The sequence below is a fragment of the Fusarium solani genome (assembly GCF_023522795.1).
Source record: "Fusarium solani strain SB1 chromosome Unknown bctg00000004, whole genome shotgun sequence".
Taxonomy (NCBI): Eukaryota; Fungi; Ascomycota; class Sordariomycetes; order Hypocreales; family Nectriaceae; genus Fusarium; species Fusarium solani.
Window position 1 is genome coordinate 706,136 of NW_027072152.1, and position 19,997 is coordinate 726,132.

The following is a 19,997-nucleotide window of genomic DNA, read 5'->3' on the forward strand; positions in this document are numbered from 1 at the left end:
TACGCTAACGAGTCAGCAAGCAATAACAGTTCCAAGGTTAGCGTAACCGAGGAAGAAGGGCATATCCCTCCCCTGTCAGACGGGTCTTATCCTTATCCAGACACGGCGCGATAACCTTCCTATCCGTGAAAACCTTCCTATTGTCTGTTGAAAGTGGTCAATGCAGCTTTTTCGGTCAAGGTCTGGACTCTTTCACCGTGGACTGATTTGCTCTCGCGATTGGCCCCCTTGATCGTGTTATCCTTTCCTCCGAACTCCCCGCGCTATCAGCACGTCATGGCCCTTGCTGCTGGAACCAGTTCGTCTTATCGACTTGGATCACATGGTTTGCGTTCGGTTGCATTGAGATAGGGGTCAGATCAGGTTGTATGTACAAGAAGCATCCCATACGATAACCTTGATCAGACTACCCAGCATACGGCTCCAGCACTTTTACCCTCGACAGACCAGACATCAGGGCTGAACCCCCCGAACTTTTGCAGATTACGACAGTCGAATGAAGAGATCCAACTTGGATTAGGTATAACAATTTCAACAAATATATCAATAATAGAAGTATCAAGCTGACGCTCTGCCAGATCACGGATGCTCAAAGTATACAAGGCTATCTACAAACAATTATCATCCATCAAATACCTGGATATCCGGTCCCCTGACCCAAGGATCCGACACTTCCATCAATTATCAACCAACTCAAGCCGCAGCAGCCGCTTGGGCACCCGCCGCCGCCTTACCAGCAGCTTCAGCAACTTTCTCGCCGATAGAGACAGAAGCATCTCCCTCCTTCGTCACGCCGGCGGGACTATTTCCAGCAGCGGCTCCAGCAGCTTGTTCAGCCTGTTGACCACCCGCAGCCTCGCCTTCCTTTGTCGCACCAGCAGGATCATTACCACCAGCAGCTCCTGCGGCCTGTTCAGCTTGTGGTGCGGCTGAAGACTCTCCCTCCTTGGTTACGCCAGCAGGATCATTTCCAGCAGATGCTCCCGCAGCCTGTCCTGCTTGAGGGGCAGTTGAGCCCTCTCCTTCTTTGGTCGCACCAGCAGGTGAGTTGCCATCTTGACCAGCAGAGGCGCCTCCTTCTTGTTGAGCAGTAGTAGCCTCTGTCCCCTCCTTCGTCACACCAGCAGGATCATTGCCAGCAGCAGCTCCTCCAGCTTGTTCAGCCTGTGGGCTAGTCGAGCCCTCCCCTTCCTTTGTCACGCCGGCAGGTGAGTTACCGTCTTGACCAGTGGAAGCTCCCTCTCCCTGTTGAGCAGTTGAAGCGCCCGCATCCTGACCAGTAGAAGCACCGCCTTGCTCTCCTTCCTTAGTGGCGCCAGCAGGAGAGTTACCGTCCTGGCCGGTTGAGGCTCCGCCTTGTTCGGCGGTCGGGTCAGTCGAACCCTCCCCTTCCTTGGTGACTCCAGCGGGCGAGGTACCATCTTGACCGGCAGATGCTTCTCCTTCCTTGGTAGTACCAGCAGTAGAGGCGCCTCCATCCTGACCAGCAGAGGTTCCGCCTTGCTCAGGAGTCGGGCCAGTCGAGGCTTCTCCCTCCTTAGTTACGCCAGCGGGAGAGTTGCCATCCTGACCAGCTGAAGCCTCACCCTCCTTAGTGGTACCAGCAGTGGAAGCACCACCATCTTGGCCAGTAGAAGCTCCGCCTTGTTCGGCGGTAGGATCAGTTGAACCCTCCCCTTCCTTCGTCACGCCGGCAGGTGAAGTACCCTCCTGTCCAGCAGCGGCCTCTCCCTCCTTGGTGGTGCCTGCGGTAGAAGCGCCTCCGTCCTGGCCAGAAGTTCCACCTTGTTCGGCAGTAGGGTCAGTTGAACCTTGGCCTTCCTTGGTGACACCGGCGGGGGAATTGCCATCCTGGCCGGCAGAAGCTTCGCCTTCCTTGGTAGTGCCAGCAGTAGAAGCACCTCCATCTTGGCCGGTAGAGGCTCCGCCTTGTTCGGCAGTCGGTCCAGCCGCTTCGCCTTCTTTCGTTACGCCAGCAGGTGAGTTACCCTCCTGACCCGCAGCAGCCTCACCCTCCTTAGTGGTGCCCGCGGTGGAAGCTCCGCCCTCTCCTTGGCCTGTGGAAGCTCCACCTTGTTCAGCAGTAGGATCAGTTGAGCCTTCGCCCTCCTTTGTTACGCCAGCAGGCAAGTTACCGTCCTGACCAGCTGAAGCTTCTCCCTCCTTGGTGGTACCAGCAGTCGAAGCACCTCCGTCTTGACCAGTGGAAGCCTCTCCCTCCTTGGCCGTGTTGCCGGTAGACGCTCCGCCATCTTGGCCTGTGGAAGCTCCACCTTGTTCAGCAGTAGGATCAGTCGAACCCTCGCCTTCCCTGGTTACGCCAGCGGGAGAGTTGCCGTCCTGGCCGGCAGACGTCTCCCCCTCCTTGGTCACGCCAGCTGGTGAGTTACCATCTTGGGAGGTGGAAGCCCCAGTATCTTGGCCCGTTGAGGCTCCGCCATCCTGTCCGGTAGAAGCACCGCCTTGCTCAGCAGTCGGATCAGTTGAGCCTTCGCCTTCCTTCGTAGCTCCAGCAGGGGCGTTTCCATCCTGGCCAGCAGAGGTCTCGCCCTCCTTCACAACACCAGCAGGGGAGTTACCATCTTGACCAGCAGATGCTTCGCCCTCCTTCGTGACGCCGGCAGGCGAGTTGCCGTCTTGAGAAGTAGAAGCGTCGGTGTCTTGGCCGGTTGAGGCACCTCCATCCTGACCAGTGGAGGCTCCACCTTGTTCAGCAGTCGGATCGGTTGAGCCTTCACCTTCTTTCGTAACACCGGCGGGTGAGTTGCCATCCTGCCCAGCAGAGGCCTCTCCCTCCTTGGTCGTGCCAGCAGTAGTAGCCCCATCTTCTCCTTGGGGGGTGGAGGCTCCGCCTTGTTCAGCAGTCGAAGCTCCTCCGTCTTGGCCAGTAGACGCACCCTCTTCCTGTTGAGGAGTAGCAGCCTCTCCCTCTTTGGTCACACCAGCGGGGGTGGTGCCATCCTGACCAGCAGAAGCTTCACCCTCCTCGGTGGTGCCAGCGGTAGTAGCTCCATCTGCTTCTTGTCCAGTAGAAGCACCTCCTTGTTCGGGGGTAGCAGCTTGTTCCTCTTCCTTGTTTTCAGGAGCAGCTCCTCCCTGCTCGGCAGTAGAATCTCCTCCTTCAATGAATGTGACGGTCTCACCCGCAAAGGTAGTGTCAGGAACAGGCACCGGCGCAGTGCCAGGGTCATTAAACGACTGATCGGGGGTAGCAGGTTGCTCTTGGCCAGGATTGGTGAAGGATTGGTCAGGAGCCGTGATTTCGGCACCAGGGTTGGTGAAAGACTGGTCGGGAGCAGACTGCTCATCGCGGCGGAACTCGACGGGAAGGGCAGCGCCGAGACATGTCGGGGCCAGAAGGGCCAATGTTGCAAGAGATGGGCGAACCATCGTGAATAGAAAGGCTCTGAACAAGTGGCTCAGATGCTTTTTTGGAACGAAGGACGGTGGTTGGTGATTCTGAGGAGTTTCGAGACAAACAACTCAGCGAGCAGTAACCGGCTTCTTTAATGCCCGTCTTCCATCAAGCTCCCCAGCCTCAGGTCCTGCATTTCTTCCTGTCTCCATCCCGTCATTGCAAGCCTGCTGCGTACAATGGGAATGAAGGATCACTGTTAGCGCCAACATGCATGGGGACCCCTACCAGTCGTACCCATTTCTCAGCCCTGCATGCCCTACGCAAATTGTCTAATTGTAGATCCTGGTTTTTTGCGAGCAAGCTAAGGCAGAGACGCACAGGTAAGCACTCTAGTTGCTTGGCAGCTGAGAATGTTTGTCACAGCCTGATTTAGGATGGAATTGATTTCAACGTTGAGAACTCATCTCTCAGTGCGGTGACTTCTTGTGTTGCTTAGCTGTGAGAATAACGTCACATAATTCAAATATTTCAGTCTGACAGGTTCCATAGGCTGAGTGCCACGACAGAAATCGAAGCCGTGTGGAAATTGGCGCCGTGGATTGGCGCCGTGAATGGCTGCGTTTGAGGCGTCAACCACAACCAATCGTCTCCCTACACACGATCCCGTCTTTCCTCAACCCCTGTACATCACATCGTTTCTGAGCCAATGCCAGAGTTGTATTCTGCATAGCCTCCACCAGCATCTCCGAAAGTGCGGAGGATCTTCAGACATTGCGAGATTTAGCAACTGTTGAAGTGTTCGTCATTCTGTAGATCTTTAGAGTCTATGTAGTTAAAGTTGACTGCTTACGTGTGTTATACATGACCTTATGGGTCTTATTCCTCGTTCTAGACAATTAACCCTCAGTAAGCACCTTCTTCATCTCCTTCACCCCCTTTTTTCAACAAGACATCCCAGCCTACCCGTCGTAACGCCTTTCGTCGAGCCGCCGGCTTCAAGCAAGGGTTATATGCAGTCAGCCTGTTTGCGACGCAAGGACACATCAAGACTCCACCCAGCTGACCCCATCAACAGGCCAAGTCTCTTCCCGTGGCGCTAACAGCGGGTTTCAGGACGTGTTCAGCGGCAAGGGCCTCACAGGGGATGGATTAGATCAGGGACGGAATAAATTTAGAAGGGCAATCACATCATTCACGCGTATGCGTGTCGCGAGGCAAAGGGGGCCCCTTTTCAAGCCCAGAAACGTTGGTTCAAGAATAAACATGGGGACAAAGAACGGGAGCTTTGTGCTGTGCAAAGTCCATGTTGTGATGCCAGGGATTATCCCTCGACGGTCGAATAAGTAAATCCGACGGACCGGAATCTGATGGGGGATGTTTCGATCGGCAGCAGCCGCCTACTGCCCTGGACCATGCTCAATGAAACATGTTATCCGAGCTCAGCGCTGTTGGTCGTTGTGGGTGGCTGGTCATACGTTCTTTTCAGTAAAATGGCCTTAAAGGATGAACAAGAACCTCGTTTGAAAGGCATTGGAGTGCACGCATCTACCCTTGCTGATCAAGAGGCTTCTCCTCTCATATAAGCAGAGTGATGCAGTAACAAGAAACACAGCTTTCGACAGAATACCTTCCATAGCTCACTCTAAAGTCTCCCAGCTCTCCATGGCATAATTGTCAGAAAGTCGCCCTTGGTTCTGCAGTCCCGCTCATCCCGGCAAGTTGGATGCAACCAAGTTATGCATCCGTCGTGTGCCCAAATCCCAGCCGTATAGATCTCGATTTTAGCTCACCGCATTTGTTCAATGCTCGGCCTTGTTAAAACGTAACTTTCCGTACATCAGTATTGCATTCTCGGGTTCCAAAATCAAGTATTGTCGTACCATAGGTTTCTGGCTGTTTTCTTCCCACAACCATCAAGATCCATCGCCACACGGCCCCTTTGTTCACCTTGGGACTCTTCAGCTCACAAAAGGAGAGTATCGGGCATAGAAGCAGCGACCATGGTTCTGATCAAAATATTGATATCGAATCAAATGCCAGAAGACAAGGTTTCCTATCAGAAATTACAGCAAGTCTATCAACTTTTATTACAACCAAGGCCTTCAAGTCCAAGACATCCTCACACCTAAACCTGTTTGAAGAGTCATGCCTCTCGGTCAGTGCTATAGTCTGTCGTATTGTCACCAGGTCACTATAGTTTACCAGATTGATTTTCGCGCCGGCATTGTGTTGAAGTATATATTCTTAATATCGTGGCCGATACTCTCTTTGGCTGAGAAGAGAATTATGATGATCAACAACAAAGTGCTTTCATCAGCAAGTCCTTACTGAGTGTGGGTGAATCAGATAAGACTGTTGTCCAGGTGGGAATAAAAAGCACCCAGAACCTCACATTGAGCATATGAGGGATGAACAATACTTGATGGCATGCGGTGTTAGATATAACTACTCCAACATGTTGGTGAAAACTGCTATGTTGGTTATTCTAGGTACCTCTCAACAAGATGTCAACTGACTATGCACAAAAGTATAGAGTAACAGGGGTGATGAATGAGTTTGTGCGCCAGTGAGATGACCACCTTTATCCAGGATTGGGATGGTCCCATCTCCTTCTTGTAGGGCGATAAAGAGTGCTGGGCTTAGGAGAAAAGAACATTGCCCAAGATGGCGACAACACTGACATGTCGTTCAGTATCCAAGAACCTAACCACCACATCATCCTCTGAATCCAGCGCATGTTAAGAATCACTCAACGTAAGACGTCCAGACGGCCAAGAGAGATATAATTGGTCGACAGTAACGGAAATAAGAGATATCTGTAGCTATCACAGTTTTAAATGTACCATACCAGCCATTTTCGTTAGGTCTTTCACCTGGTCTTTATCAGTTTCCACCCTTGTTGCGAAACCTCTTCGTCAAAGCCTTCCCAACCCGCAAGATCTATTGCCATAGCCATTCAGAAGGCTTCTATGCTTATCAACCCCAGGTCTTGCGTCATATTCTTACTAGATGCATCATTTGATACCAAGAGGTTCATCTGGGCCGATGTAAGACGGGACCCGATAGATCACCACTTACACTTGGCTGACGCTCTGTCGTGGAAGTTGATGATACGTCAGCGTCGAATGCTCCTTGCGGCGCGGTAACTTGCCGTCTAGGGCACAAGGAACTAACTCTCTACTAACGCTCCATACGACTTATTATGAGGTTGTAGTGGTGACTTCTTGACAACAGCTCAGCACTCTCTCGGCTCGACTCGGATGTTGCACAGTCTCCTAGCCACCACTTGATGTGCCTGCTAGTCAACTTTGTGGGGATTTTACCATCTGGAATCTCCCAGAAGAAAGAAAATAGCTTCTGGCTTGGTCGTACAGACGGTACAGTTATTATTATTCGAGCTTCAGCGTGCGATCAAAGAGTCAGCTTCGCTTTGCGCAGTCAAGAAAAATCAACCGACAATGTCAAAGGTGGTATGTCTGCCATCTCTCGCCGACCTCAAAAGAAACACTCCTTGCGGTATTCAAATCATAGTCATCTTGAATAGTTCTCTTGCGCTGTGTCTCGTACAAGGTGATATCCGGCCACGAGACAAGAGACAATGGTGAGAAATGAGCGGGTACTAACTTAACTTTTATGTCGACCAGAGGAACTCCTTCAGGGTCAAACAGTACAAAGAAGATTTAGCTGTCAAATATATGGCCAAAATGAGTTGCCTGGGCCTTGAGGGGAGGACCCGGGAACTGATGGGGTCACTATGATGGCACACACATGGCCAGCCGAGTTCAGACAATGGGATTGCGCATCCATAAAACACAGAAATTCTTGGAAGGAGTCGAATATATTAGACAGTGGAACATCATAAAGGTTCTGTCATCCACTGAAGGGACGTCTAAACTGTGGCGGCTGGTTTCAAGATGTGCCGAGTTGACACGGCGAGACTAGCAACTCTCGACGGCAACTGATTATTAGAACAACTGATCGATCTGTCTAACATTTGGAGATTTTCTCAATTTGTAGCCATTACCTCTACTATACGAGCGGACTTGGTTGCTATAACATTACCAAGTGCCGTGACCACCACGACTCGTTGCGCTGGTAGTCTGTTGATTTCTTATACTTTTCACGGGCACATTCGTCAATGCAAGAAATTTCAAAGGTCGCATCTTCCTCCTCAGGCATCAACTTAATCAATCAGTAAGCCTCAATGAGTCGTAAGCAACAGTTATCGTCGTGGATCGTTACTCACGAGTTCCTTATCCGGCGAGTCCGAAGAATCACCTCACAACTTCATCCTCTCCGCAAATAAAGTGAGCGAGAAAGGAAAAAAAACTCAAAGGGGGATACAGTCGCTTTGAAACACGACGAGAGAATAACCAACAGACACCCCCGGAGTTTCCGAATGGCAGCAACCGAACGCCCGCAACGAGACGCAAATCCCATCCCTAAATGGGGTTTACCCACGCCGAGGTGGAGCATCCCTCTGTCCCATTTTTAAGCTTCAAAAAAAACAACACGCCTCGCAGTAAACGGGCCGACAAAGTGTTAGATAAGGTCGGGTGGAACCCTCCCCCCTTGCAAGAGATAGCCAGTCAAGAGTGATTGCAAGATTAAGAAAGAAAATAGAGTAATTTGCATAAAGTTTTACTCACAAGTCCGGGGCAGATCTTGACCCAATTTTTTCCACAGCTCGTGGGATGTGGCATACGTGATGGCTGCATGGGGGGATGATAGGGGCGATAAGATAAAAAGAAACGACGTCACGCAATGATGCTACATGAGCTACCATAGAGGGATCACGTACAAACGAGCCTCTTTGTAGAAATGCATGTCAAATCACTCCCGTATGCCACCAAATCAGGCCAAGACACGGAGCAATTGATCGTCCACGAGCGCAGGGTATGGCCCGTCTTGGAAGGTACCGTCTTTGGTACCTTTGGTCCAATGTCGTCGGCGATGCTACCCTACACAAATACATCTTGACGCGGCGCCAAGATCTTGGTGACCTTCCCCATCTTGCTTGAGTGTTTCTCGAATGAAAATGGAATCTCGGCGTGCTGGGCATGCATTTCATGGTAGCAATGTGTGATGAGGCTGCATAGCCGCGACTACAATCCATGTTGCCGGTCTTTAACAGACTTGTGATGTTTGCGACAATAGCTTCACGACCTTCAACACGACCTCTTACAAAACTCACAACAATGTTCTCCTTCCTGTTTCGAGCTTCGGATCGGAACCCACGTACGCAGGATAAGCGCGTGCAGTGCCAAGGCTGACCATGTCGCTATACGTAGCCGTCGCTGCCGTCAGCATGCCAACGCCCTCAACAACAAACCTCAGTTGCCAGCCGGATCTTCAACCTCCCTAGTCTCCGTCGGCGACCTGTCACTCGCAGTGTCACTACTCTATCTCCAATTCTATCCCGGGCATTTTTATCGCGTAGAGTCAAGTCAGAGTGGGACTCTGACTTTGAGAATTGACATCGCTGAACCACAATTTCTGGCCAATGCGCCTCGCAAGTGAAACCCAGGTCAGAGCACAGAGTCAGCCCTGCCCTTGTCACACGAGGAAGTGAGATTCTGGAACGATGGGACTCATGTGATGCAGAATCTAGCTCGGCAACGTTGGGTCCGTGGCCCATCAAGCTGGAGATTGGCCGGCGGCGTCGACGACGGACGAGACACGCACCAGAGCAGAGCACTGATTCCAATCCGCCCCGTCCGAGGCCACCACCGTTGGGAGCACCGGTGTAGCAGTTCGCATCCAGATCATGCCTTGGCAGAACGGGTCGAGAGCCGCCTGTCGCGATGCAGGCAATGCAATACGGGGGCGAGATAGCCTGAGCCAAGACTCTCTCACAAGCAGGCAACCCAACTCCGTGGGATAGCTCGGCCCCGGCTGGGTTCCGGAACACATGCTCACCGAGGACTCGCGATGCTGGACGCGTAACTCCCCCAACGACGAGTTCAAGAAACTTTGGGAATTGATATCCATTGGACCGGATCTGGATGAACGAATCGATGGTCTATGCCGCGTCGTCAACCCCCATCTGTCGACTTTTGCTCGTCGCGTCAAACTCCAAACCGGCCCTGGTATGGTTCAAGCTGTTGCACGGAGTACGAAAACCTCCGAGAGTGTCTGAAGTGGGAATTCGCTCTCATTGGCGTGTCGCAACAAGTCGGCCGCTTCATGACTAGCGCCGCAGGTCATTGCAATAACCTTCTTTTGCATCGGTTCCGCTAGAGCCACGAGTCGTTAGGTTGGACTAATTGGGCAGCTCGTTGAGCAAGATTGACTGTTGGGGGTGCCTGTCAAGTGCTAGAGGCTGAATGTTGCTTGACCGGGTGAGGCGACCACGAACTGTTCCCGTGAAAGCCCGTGGTGGTCTGCAAAGGAGCCTCAGCTCTACTCCGTGTCATGTCGTGCCCATCGTCCCGAGTGTCCAAGAGTCGCCTGTGTGAGCAGATCATTCCCAAGTACACAGTGCACAGCCACCCGAGTGATGGAGATCTCGTCGCAAGGTCAGGGGCGCCTGACCTTGTTCAGATATTACTGGCTCCGCAAGCAAGGGCGGCACGGCCGGTCATGTCCGAGCCCACTTGAATCCCCATCATGCTTAAACCCTGCGAGGAGGCCCGAATGGCGATGCCAGGCCTCGGGCCCTTCAACCGCTGGAGCCACCGAAAAAAGGACCCTCTCACAAAGCATTGCGTTACGTACAAACGTCTGGGGAACTTCCTAAAGGACAGTTACTGCTCGTCAGCATCTCCAGATGTCCGGCTCGAGCACTGGAGCCGTCCCCAGATTGACCACGTCTTGCCCACGGGGTAAAGGCGATTGAGAGCAAACTGTTACGTATGGCCCCGTAACCTTAGATTCAACGTTTGCGGAGTGAAGATCTCAATGTCTGGAGTAGGTATTAAACGTGCGCCGTGACCGAGTCCAACTGCAGCCGACTCCCGGCAGAGTGATTGCCGCAGCGCAGCCGCTGGAGGCTGTCACATTTGGCTTGGTGGGCCAGGGTCAACCCCCGTCTTGGAGCTGTAGAATTTGGTGCTATCGCAGCTTCTTCAGCAGAAACCGCCCGGGGGCGGGCTCCTTAGCCGCGCCGCTGAACCACAATGCAATGAATGATAGTGCCGGTGGGTGCTCTGCCGTCGCGTCGCACCACGCAAGCTGGGAGGGAAGCCAACTAGCCTGCCTGCGAACCGGGGGCCTCGGGCGTCCCTGGTTCAATAATTCAAGATCTGAGGCGTTCCTCCAGCTGTTCGCTCGTTCGATCGGTGCGCTGCGATGCCTGCAAGTGTCTCTCGGCTCGTTGCCATCGCACACGCTAGTGCCCAGGAGAGCTAGCAGTCCCTCTCACAAGTCGCGCGGTGCGGCTTCTAGAAGAAAAATGTCGCATTCTAGTCGGTTGTTTCCCCCTGTCTTCCCTGCGGGATGGAGTAGGAGGCGCTGACAATCCGTCACCTCTCACTGCACACGGCTGCGCCATGGAGGGGCGGCCCGCGGCTGCTGAGGCCCTTGGAGAAGCTCCGACACGACAGCCGAGGAAGCGTATGATGAGTGGCACCACACGACTGGGACCGGTAGAGGCAGATGAGGGAGAGAACGAGTTGGCTTGTGGCGATTCGTCAAGGCCCGGCAATGGCCATGACTGCGCAGGGCACCAGTTCATAGTGCTCTTTGCGAGAGAGGCCATTGGTGACAGCGAATCATCTCCGTGTCGGGTGGGTATACCTGTAACCAGGCGTCCGGAAGGAGAGGCGGTGTTTCCGACGCGTCGTGAATGGGTGAAACACGCAGCTCATGGCTGCACCAAACGTGACCTTTGCTATGACGCCAATCTGCCGGGCTGGATAGACTTTGCATCAGTGGCGCATCCGCCGCTAGGACGTTACAGAGCTGATGGCAATGATTTGACGGAACTTGGCCTTGGGGGATTTTTGCTGCATGACCTGCCAATGCCTCTTCTCTGCGCATTGTGATTATTGCGGAGTCGCAATAGAGTCCATCATCAGCCCCAGAATTGACAGCTAAAGAACCGGACTTCCCAAAATGGAAGGTCCTCAAAGGGCCCCGTACAGAATGATGCATCCCAAACGGCTCGTTAGAGAAGTGCCCGCGGGCCATTCGGAAGGTTAACAAATTGCGGTTTACGGGCAGCAAGAATGGAATTGACCGGGGACAGTAGGGGTGGGCAATAAGATAGCAAGCATGGGCCACCGAGTAGGGGCTGTTGTCGTTGCAGGTGGTGATGAATGACATGGGAGGCAAAGCCTGCCCTGGGATGGATCAACAGGAGCCACAATGACCTGGCCTTTGATCTCTGCAGCCAGGCGACTGTGTGAGCGATCTTGCGAGTCTCTTATCTGTAGTGGATAGACGCGGAGAGCGCCTGAGATAGGAATGGCTGACGGCGGCTGGTGAGATCCTCTCGAGACGCGGGTGGGGGCCGCTGCGGTGAGAATAGGCAAAATACACACGGCTGAGAGTGTGAATAGTGTTAATTGGAATGACGAGGCATGCTTTGGTGTTGATTTTGATGCCACGAGATGAATATTGGGGTAAGGCTGGGCATTTGGAGTCGAGCAAGTCTTGGTATCTTGGCCTGGAGACAACAGCCCTGGTCTTGAACAAGCTGAACCATTGACCAAGTCAGCATTCGACTGCAAACCCTCCATAGCTGATGCCAAGACATTGACTGGCATGACCCCAATCATCTGTGTGTCATGGTGTTTTGTATGACATTGAGTCACGACCCTCTTTAACGACAGACGGGAAGGATCCGAGGCCAAGCCTCCATCAACTGCTTCTTTTGCTCATGAGAACTGATGGTTTTGGTGGCAGATTATCCTCCAAAACATTGGCCGAGTGAATGAGCAAGGGGGCTTTCATGGCTTGACTCTCCGTCTCCGCAATGCTGCTACCCGGCGAGTTGGACCAACATCCCGGACGCACAAGACATTTGAGGAGAGGAGCAGCATAAGAGCGTCGTGTGTTGGTTGTGTTGGGTTCCACATTGTCCATGTGCCGATGGGGGGCAACGGGGAGGATGCTTTGCAGGTCCGGTCAGCAGTCCCGAGAGCAAACGTTGCTTTGTTGTGGTGATTGACTGCGCTGCCTGCAGGCAAAGATCAGCTTCTCATAAGCAGCCATGATTCAGAAAGGGCTGAATCGCAACGATTTGCCCCTTGTCGGGCAAAGGTGAGTAGCAGAAAGTCCGAGATGGATGCGCATGCGTGTGACTGCGTGTGGGCATGAAGTGAGAGTAGAGCACAGCACGGGGAAGAGAGCAGGGAGCCCTGCCCGAGGTAAACAGCTTTGGGGCCAAGGTAAGGCAAAGCAGGGCAGGGGCAGGCAAAGGTGCAGGTACCTGGAGAAAGTACCTGTACCTCTCCTTCCTCATGAAATGTGGGGACAGCCTTGGAACCCACTCCCCAATTCCCCACTCTGAGAATTGGTCTGGGAGATCTTCTGCTTGGCCTGTGCTTAGCCTGGTCGAGTTTGAGAGAGTGGCTTCTTCCTCGCTGTGAAGCCTGTTTTTCGTTGTTGCTAGCAAGAGCAGAAAAAGAGCCTGACGGAAGGGGCGATGCAGACATTGTACAACGAGTAAATGCCAAGAAATAAAGCTCGCACAGTGCTTACATGGGCGTGCACCCCCCCATCAACATCCATCTTCCCTCACACACACCATGCATCCATCCATTGTCTTTGCTCAAATCTCCTTGTGTCGCGGATCTCATCCAGGCGAGAAACAAGGGGTGCGCGTAGCCGCGACAGCAGTGATCGCCTCTGCCAAATCGGAGCCTGCCTCTTGCTTCCTTCTCTTGCCCGGTCCTTGTCCATGTCGGTGATACTCTCCGCTTCGCCATCTTCCATGCCTTCGACCTACCCCAATCATCCATGTTCCTCCGTATCCAAAGTCTTGGCCTTCAGGCTCCTCTCGTTTCTTCGTCTCTCGTTGTCGCCTCTTCCCCACCACCCTCACAAACACACCAAGGCCTCCGACCTGACACTAGTCGGTAGCAGGAAGCTAGGAGCTCAGTCGACCCCGGGCAACGCTATTTGGGTACGAGCGAGTTCCATCGTGGGTCCTCTGCTTGCAACGTCCCTCGAGAGCTTCTTCGACTTGGACCCCTCGACCCAACCCAACTTTAGCCCCCGGAGCTAGGTTGCTTCGACCCATGCCCTTCCCGTCTCCATCATCCCATCCGTTCGGTTATCCTTTGCCTCTCACCTCTCCCACTCTAGACTCGAGACGTCTTTAAGAAGGCCGATCGCCCTCCTCTTGTCTTCTGTTGTTTCCGTCCATCACCGTCTCTTCCTTCTCCCCTCAGAGGTCACTCGACCCTTCTTGTCCTTCCTTCCCACTCCTCCTCCAAGGTCTTCTCCTCACCACATCGAGGTAGAAGCTAGGTCTGCACTTGCACAACCGCAACAACCTCAACACACCCATTGGGAGATAGCCCAATATGGGTTCCAGCTTGGAGAATCCAAGTGACGCTGGCGCCGAGAAGGGCGCCAAGGTCACCGACTATGACAACAACAACGGCGATGTCCAGACCGGTGCCGGCTTTGCCTTCGAGCAGGAGACCTTCATGACCCGAAATGGTCTCACTCTTGAGTCCTTCAAGCAGCGCCGCTTCGACGGTGCTGTCGAGCTCGATCGTCGAATGAAGCCCCGCCATCTGCAGATGATTGCCATCGGTGGCTCTATCGGTGCTGGTTTCTTCGTCGGTTCTGGAAAGGCTCTTTACAACGGTGTAAGTTGACGGCACTTGGCTCTGTCTGCTTCCATGTCTAACGAGCGACACAGGGCCCTGCTTCTCTCACCATTGATTTCCTCATCATTGGTGTCATGATCTTCAACGTTGGTATGTGTGCCCCAATTTCCCATGTGCAAGCCAAACGCTAATCATCTTTTCCAACAGTCTTCGCTCTTGGTGAACTTGCTGTCATGTATCCCGTCTCCGGTGGCTTCTACATCTACTCGTCTCGCTTTATCGATCCTTCCTGGGGTTTCGCCATGGGCTGGAACTATGTTGCTCAATGGGCAGTCGTCTTACCACTCGAACTAACAGTCTGTTCCGTCTGTATCCAATATTGGAATGATGAACTATCACCGGGTATATTCATCACCATCTTCCTCGTCGCCATCATCTTCATCAACGTTTTCGGTGGTATCGGATACGCCGAGGAAGAGTTCTGGTCGTCTTGCCTCAAGCTGGGAGCTATCGTCGTCTTCATGATCATTTGCCTCGTCCTTGTCTGCGGTGGCGGTCCCAGCAACGGCCGCTACAACGAGTTCTGGGGCGACCGTCTCTGGCACGATGATCCTGGCGCGTTCAAGAACGGCTTCAAGGGCTTCTGCTCCGTCTTCGTCACTGCTGCTTTCTCTTTTGCCGGAACTGAGCTTGTCGGTCTTGCTGCTGCCGAGTCCAAGAACCCTACCAAGGCTCTTCCCGGCGCCATCAAGCAGGTTTTCTGGCGAATCACCCTCTTTTACGTCCTCGGTCTCCTCTTCGTCGGTCTTCTCATCAGCTCCGCCGACCCCCGACTTGACATTAGCGGTTACTCCAACGCCAAGGCCTCTCCTTTCGTCTTGGTTGGCGAGTACTCGGGTCTCACTGGCCTTAACCACTTCATGAACAGTATCATCCTCGTCTCGGTCCTTTCCCTTGGTGTTTCGGCTGTCTATGGTGGCTCTCGTACCCTGACTGCCATGGCTGAGCACGGCTACGCCCCCAAGATCTTTGCCTACATTGACCGCGGCGGTCGTCCCACATTCTCTGTCCTCATCCACATCGTCATGGGATTCCTCGCCTATGTCAACCTTGACCCCAAGGGTGGAGAGATTTTTGACTGGCTCCTGGCTCTTTCTGGTCTGTCGACTCTCTTTACCTGGGGCTCTATCTGCCTGGCCCACATCCGTTTCCGTAAGGCTTGGGCTCACCAGGGTCACACTCTGGATGAGATCCCCTTCCAGGCTGTTGGTGGCGTATATGGCTCGTGGCTCGGCCTTTTTCTCATCAGCCTCGTCTTGATCGCCCAGGTAAGTTTCGCTGAGCAAGTATCGGAGAACCATGCTGATAAATATAGTTCTACGTCGCCATTGTCGCTCCCCCTGGCTCGTCCGGTATGGGCACTGTCGAAGGCTTCTTCATGTCATACCTGGCCTTCCCCGTCGTTCTCTTCTTCTGGGCCGTCGGATATATCTGGAAGCGAGAAGGTTGGCTCTCTATTGACAAGATTGATATCGACACTGGTCGTCGTGAGCATGACTGGGAGGAGATCAATAAGTTCAGGGCTGAGATGGCTACATGGCCCGCTTGGCGCCGCTTCCTCCACAAGATCATGTAAGCTTGTGGATGGATTGATTGGGAATGGGGGCGTGAGGTCCCTTGTTGAATGCGTCTAGAAGGAGACTACTCCTCACCCGCGTGGCACCAGCACTTGCCGATGGCAGCGTTCGCATGGGGGCAGGCCTCCGATCTTTTGACTCTTGTGTACATCATTTATCGCTAGATACCATATGCAGGAACTTCTGCACATAATCTGACAAGCACATTGCTTTATAATATCTTGTTGTCTGCTGTGATGTGATGGATGGCAATGTTGTCTGGATGAGAGTTTTCGAGGCGTCGGTATGTTCTGGAGTGATAGTACTTGGAAGCCATGAAGATGGAGCGTGACGTCAATCTTGACGGTTTGTTGGCGTTGTGGTGGCTGTTGTCGATGTTCGAGTTGGTGTGGATGGTGTTGCCAAAAAGGGTAATTGCAGGAGGGCGGCGCAGATGCAGGGGCCGACGTCAAAAAGTTGGAGAAAAGTTGGAGAAGGTGGCCAGGAACGTGACGAGGAACACTCAAAGAACAAAAAGAAGGTCTACGAAAGCATTTTAAACACAGAAATCATATTCTGGGGAACATGTCAATTACGCCCATCGCGCCCTACGTGCTCTACAGGATCCAGAGAAAACTTGTCGTCGGGTGGGTCGCGAGCGCGCCCTTTGCGTGATTGATGACCGATGCCGGTGGAGTTTCTGGAGATTGGACTGCCTTTGCGGGAGGGTCTTTGTCATGAGTGATGCCATGTGAGGTGACGATTTGTCACGTGGGGCAGGGAAAGAATGGGATTTTACGTATGGAAATGCGACGAAGGGGAGAGGAGCGAGGAGCGAGGGATGGGATGTGTTGGGTTTATGAACTTGGTGAGGCTGTTGGGGTAGTCGTGACGCTGACAAGGACTTTGCTGATCGGGGCCTAGATAGGTTTGAGGAGGTGATATTAGCCTTGAAGGTAGGGAGTTCAAGAGAGATGATAGGTAGGCGTAAAGTTGGCTTGTTGTCGATTGTATTTGGCGTGCTGTCTCAAAGTTGTGATGTTGTCCCATCCTCGATCCACCATGTTATGCGAACGGCTTGACCAAAGACCCAGCTTCTGTGGGGACGCATCACCAGTTCTGCGAGATTTGTTACTGTTTCGAGATCCAGAGATGTTTTTACGTACAATCCAGATTCACCGTTCCCGATCGAGGCCAAGGTGAGAGCACAGGCGAGGTGAGTTGAGGTGAAAAGTGAGGGTCTGCCTCGATAGAGATGGACTCACCTGGAGTCTCCTCAAGGGCCTCCAACACTCCTCACAAGCAATTGCCACGAGACAACAGACAAAACGCCGATGAGGTAACGGAGGAATCCGGCAGAGGCGGCACCGTTGGTCCGTACAAGCGCACCGCTCGCCTCTTGGTATCGTGTCATGTAAGGCGCAGCGTAGCAACGTCGCCAAAGGGGTCCATCTCACACTCAATCTTACCTCAAGTCACTCAAGTACAGTACTTTGTCCCGGAGCACGCACCCGAGAAAGGACAAAACTCCACTACGGGGAAGAGAAAAGGGGCTCCACGCAAGATAAGGTAAAAGAGAGGTCAATCCGTTTGCAAAACCTGGGGAGCGGCCGCAAATTTGGTGTTTTGCGTACGTACAACTTACCTTATGGAAATTGGAGAGAGGTGCGGGGTTGTAGAGGCGAGAGACCCGGGGAGGGGCTCGTGCGGAGAAGGGGATGAGTCTACGGGCGATGGCCGAGCATGGCCTGAGGGGGCGTGTAATACTTTTTTTCTTGGGGGAAGATGGGTTCTAGAACCCTTTGGTGTGTTTATTGGATGGTTCGTAGAATTTGTCCGTGTCTTGGTATGGGGTTTTGGAGAGGCCAAGATGTATGAAGTCAAGGCCTGGCTTGGGAAGACAGGGGGATGTACCTAAAGGTGGGAGTAGCACTGTGCCAGCTGCCAGGGAAGGCGAGTCACGAACACCTTGTCCTGCATCCCCGGCGCGTCCTTGCCTACGGAACCCTTCAAGTCCGCTCCGCCACAGTCTGGGGGTGGAACTCCACCATCTTGCTTTGGTCATCTGGGGTAAAGAAAGACGGAACAGCGAATTGCTTCTTACATGATGAAATCAACGTGTCAGCTAGCGGGGTCTGGGGTAACGGAACCTCGTCATCAAGTTCAGGTTCGTCGTCAGGAGCTTTCTCTTACATCACGAATTCACCATGTCAGCTGCGACTAGCGCGACTAGCCACAGCGCCCTGGTTCACCATGTATCGCTACTCACAGTACATTTTGGCCAACTCAAAAAACAACCTTACCCCCACTCAGCACTCTCCCTCCATTTTACAGTGCTGATTCGCCCTGCATTGGCTTCAGCAACGGCCCGGCGCCCGCCAAGGGGCTCTACCGTCGTTCTAGAAATTGCCCGTTCGCAGTTTAGCTTCTATACCCCCGCGTTTAAATGAAAGCCCAACACCCAAAAAGCAACCACTTCTCCCAGAACGCTCCAGCGTAGCAACTTGGGAATTGCACATGAATGGTTGAACTACAAGGTTTCCAACTGCCCGTGCGCCCCTTTCCCCAGACATCTAACCAGTCTATTACGAGATCTATATTCAACCTCACGACTATTACTTAATGGTTTCCTGGGATTGCGTTTCCCCATGGGGTTCTCTAGCGACAAAACTTGAGCCGTCGAAAGCCGAGAAGGGCCCACGAACACCCCCCCCTGAACACAACAACTTTGGTAACAAGCTGTTCCCTTGTCTCGATTTAACCTCGTGGGCCTCTGTATCCCCGCGATTCGACGGTATCTGGGGAAGAGATTCTGGAGAAGGTGGCTCCATGGGCTCCGCCGGGTTACGGGGCCGTGATGTGACGCCGTCACCATCCCCACGGGGTGATGCCAAATGAGAGTCACGCCAGGCCATGACGAATGCTCTGAAACGCCTCGCTTGTGGATATGGTCTACCAGTGGTTTAGGGTCTGGAATTCCCATCCCAAGGCTCGCCGGAATGGACGGATGGCTCGGAGATCTGGTGTGTCGATAGCGGCCGGCGGCCAACTCAGGGATTTGATTTGGAATAACTCGCCAACAAGTCAGCCCTTGGACTGTGTGGATAGGAATAATGCCAAATTACGTGCTCGAAGCCTAGTACAGTGTCGGGTTCAGGGAAACGTCCCCCCTTGCCCAACCAAAGGACGAGAGACGAGAGAAGTGTCACTAAGTTGACTTGGCATGGAGGTTGTCATAGTCCGCATTGAACTGAAGAACCCCGTGGCTGTGCAAGGGACTCGAAATGAGGCAAAGAACAATATCACTGGGCGAAATATGAGCAGAGACGATTTGCCTCCTGCGCTAGGAAGACCTGCGCGAGCAGTTGGGAGCATCGCACCAGTGGATCTTGGAGCAGAGAAAATGGGCCCCGTAGGTGACGTTAAAGCCATCATCTATGGTAAGCTTGTCGACGAAAGCTGCTCTGCATCTACGGCCAAGCAGAACGGACACCCGCTTTCCAATGTGTTGTTCATTGGTCAAGCTGATGTTGTCATGCTCTTGGAATAGATGGGGTTGGCTTTCCCTCTTGGGCTGCAGGACTTCCTGAAGTCAGATGTCATACACTCCCTGCAGTTCTTCAAAACACTGCCGCAGAGTTCTGTATCCAGATGAAATATTCATACGATTGTCCTTAAGAAACCAGGTAACCGCCCCAGGATCAACATTGGCTCTGACACAGCCAGATCCGGGGCATGTCGACTGGCATGGCCTCCTACCACTATGACAACCCCCAAATGCCTTAGCTGGGGAGCACTCTTCAGCAACTCCCTTCCACGACATCCCAAGGCATCCAAAGCAAAAAGAAGACATGAAGGGCAAAAAACGAAGCCAATGCGTCATCCGGAATTCGAATCCGAGCCTCAACTTCTCTCTAATGGAAGAGTTGAATCCTAACCCCTAGACCAATGACGCTTGAGATTGACGATGCAACCTCTGTGAGTGTGACATAAGCAGCAGAGTTGTTGACCTGGTGCAAAAAGAAATGGCAAAAATTGAGGTTTCAATGCGTAATCTGGGAATCGAACCCAGGGCTCCCCGACGTTGCTCGAATGGCAACGGAGAATTTTACCACTAAACCAATTACGCTTTGATTTGTTGTTGAAGTCGGGGCTTCAAAGTGAGCTCAAGAAGGAAGATTTCGGTGTCGCGAAGCGATATTCATCTTAGGGCGGCAATATGATGAGCCTTAGGACGAAAGCGTGATTAGGATTAGGATTGAACGGCTATATCATCTACATGATGTTTAGATCACGGGT

At 52.9% G+C, this 19,997-nt stretch overlaps 3 protein-coding genes across 3 annotated transcripts; 2 read left to right on the forward strand and 1 right to left on the reverse strand.

Annotated features, from left to right (window-relative positions):
- Positions 1-693: 693 nt before the first annotated feature.
- MRS44_007300 (uncharacterized protein) lies at positions 694-3,390 on the reverse strand (the record flags this gene model as incomplete). The annotated part of the gene is made up of 1 exon (XM_065620478.1): positions 694-3,390. The coding sequence occupies one exon, from the start codon at positions 3,388-3,390 to the stop codon at positions 694-696; it is 2,697 nt and encodes an 898-aa protein (XP_065476550.1).
- Positions 3,391-13,830: 10,440 nt separating this feature from the next.
- Positions 13,831-15,718, forward strand: MRS44_007301 (uncharacterized protein; the record flags this gene model as incomplete). The annotated part of the gene is made up of 4 exons (XM_046282211.2): positions 13,831-14,121; positions 14,175-14,232; positions 14,290-15,410; positions 15,458-15,718. 4 exons carry the CDS (start codon positions 13,831-13,833, stop codon positions 15,716-15,718), a joined length of 1,731 nt encoding a protein of 576 aa, XP_046129166.1.
- Positions 15,719-18,921: 3,203 nt separating this feature from the next.
- MRS44_007302 (uncharacterized protein) lies at positions 18,922-19,248 on the forward strand (the record flags this gene model as incomplete). The annotated part of the gene is made up of 1 exon (XM_065620479.1): positions 18,922-19,248. The coding sequence occupies one exon, from the start codon at positions 18,922-18,924 to the stop codon at positions 19,246-19,248; it is 327 nt and encodes a 108-aa protein (XP_065476551.1).
- Between the last annotated feature and the right edge of the window lie 749 nt (positions 19,249-19,997).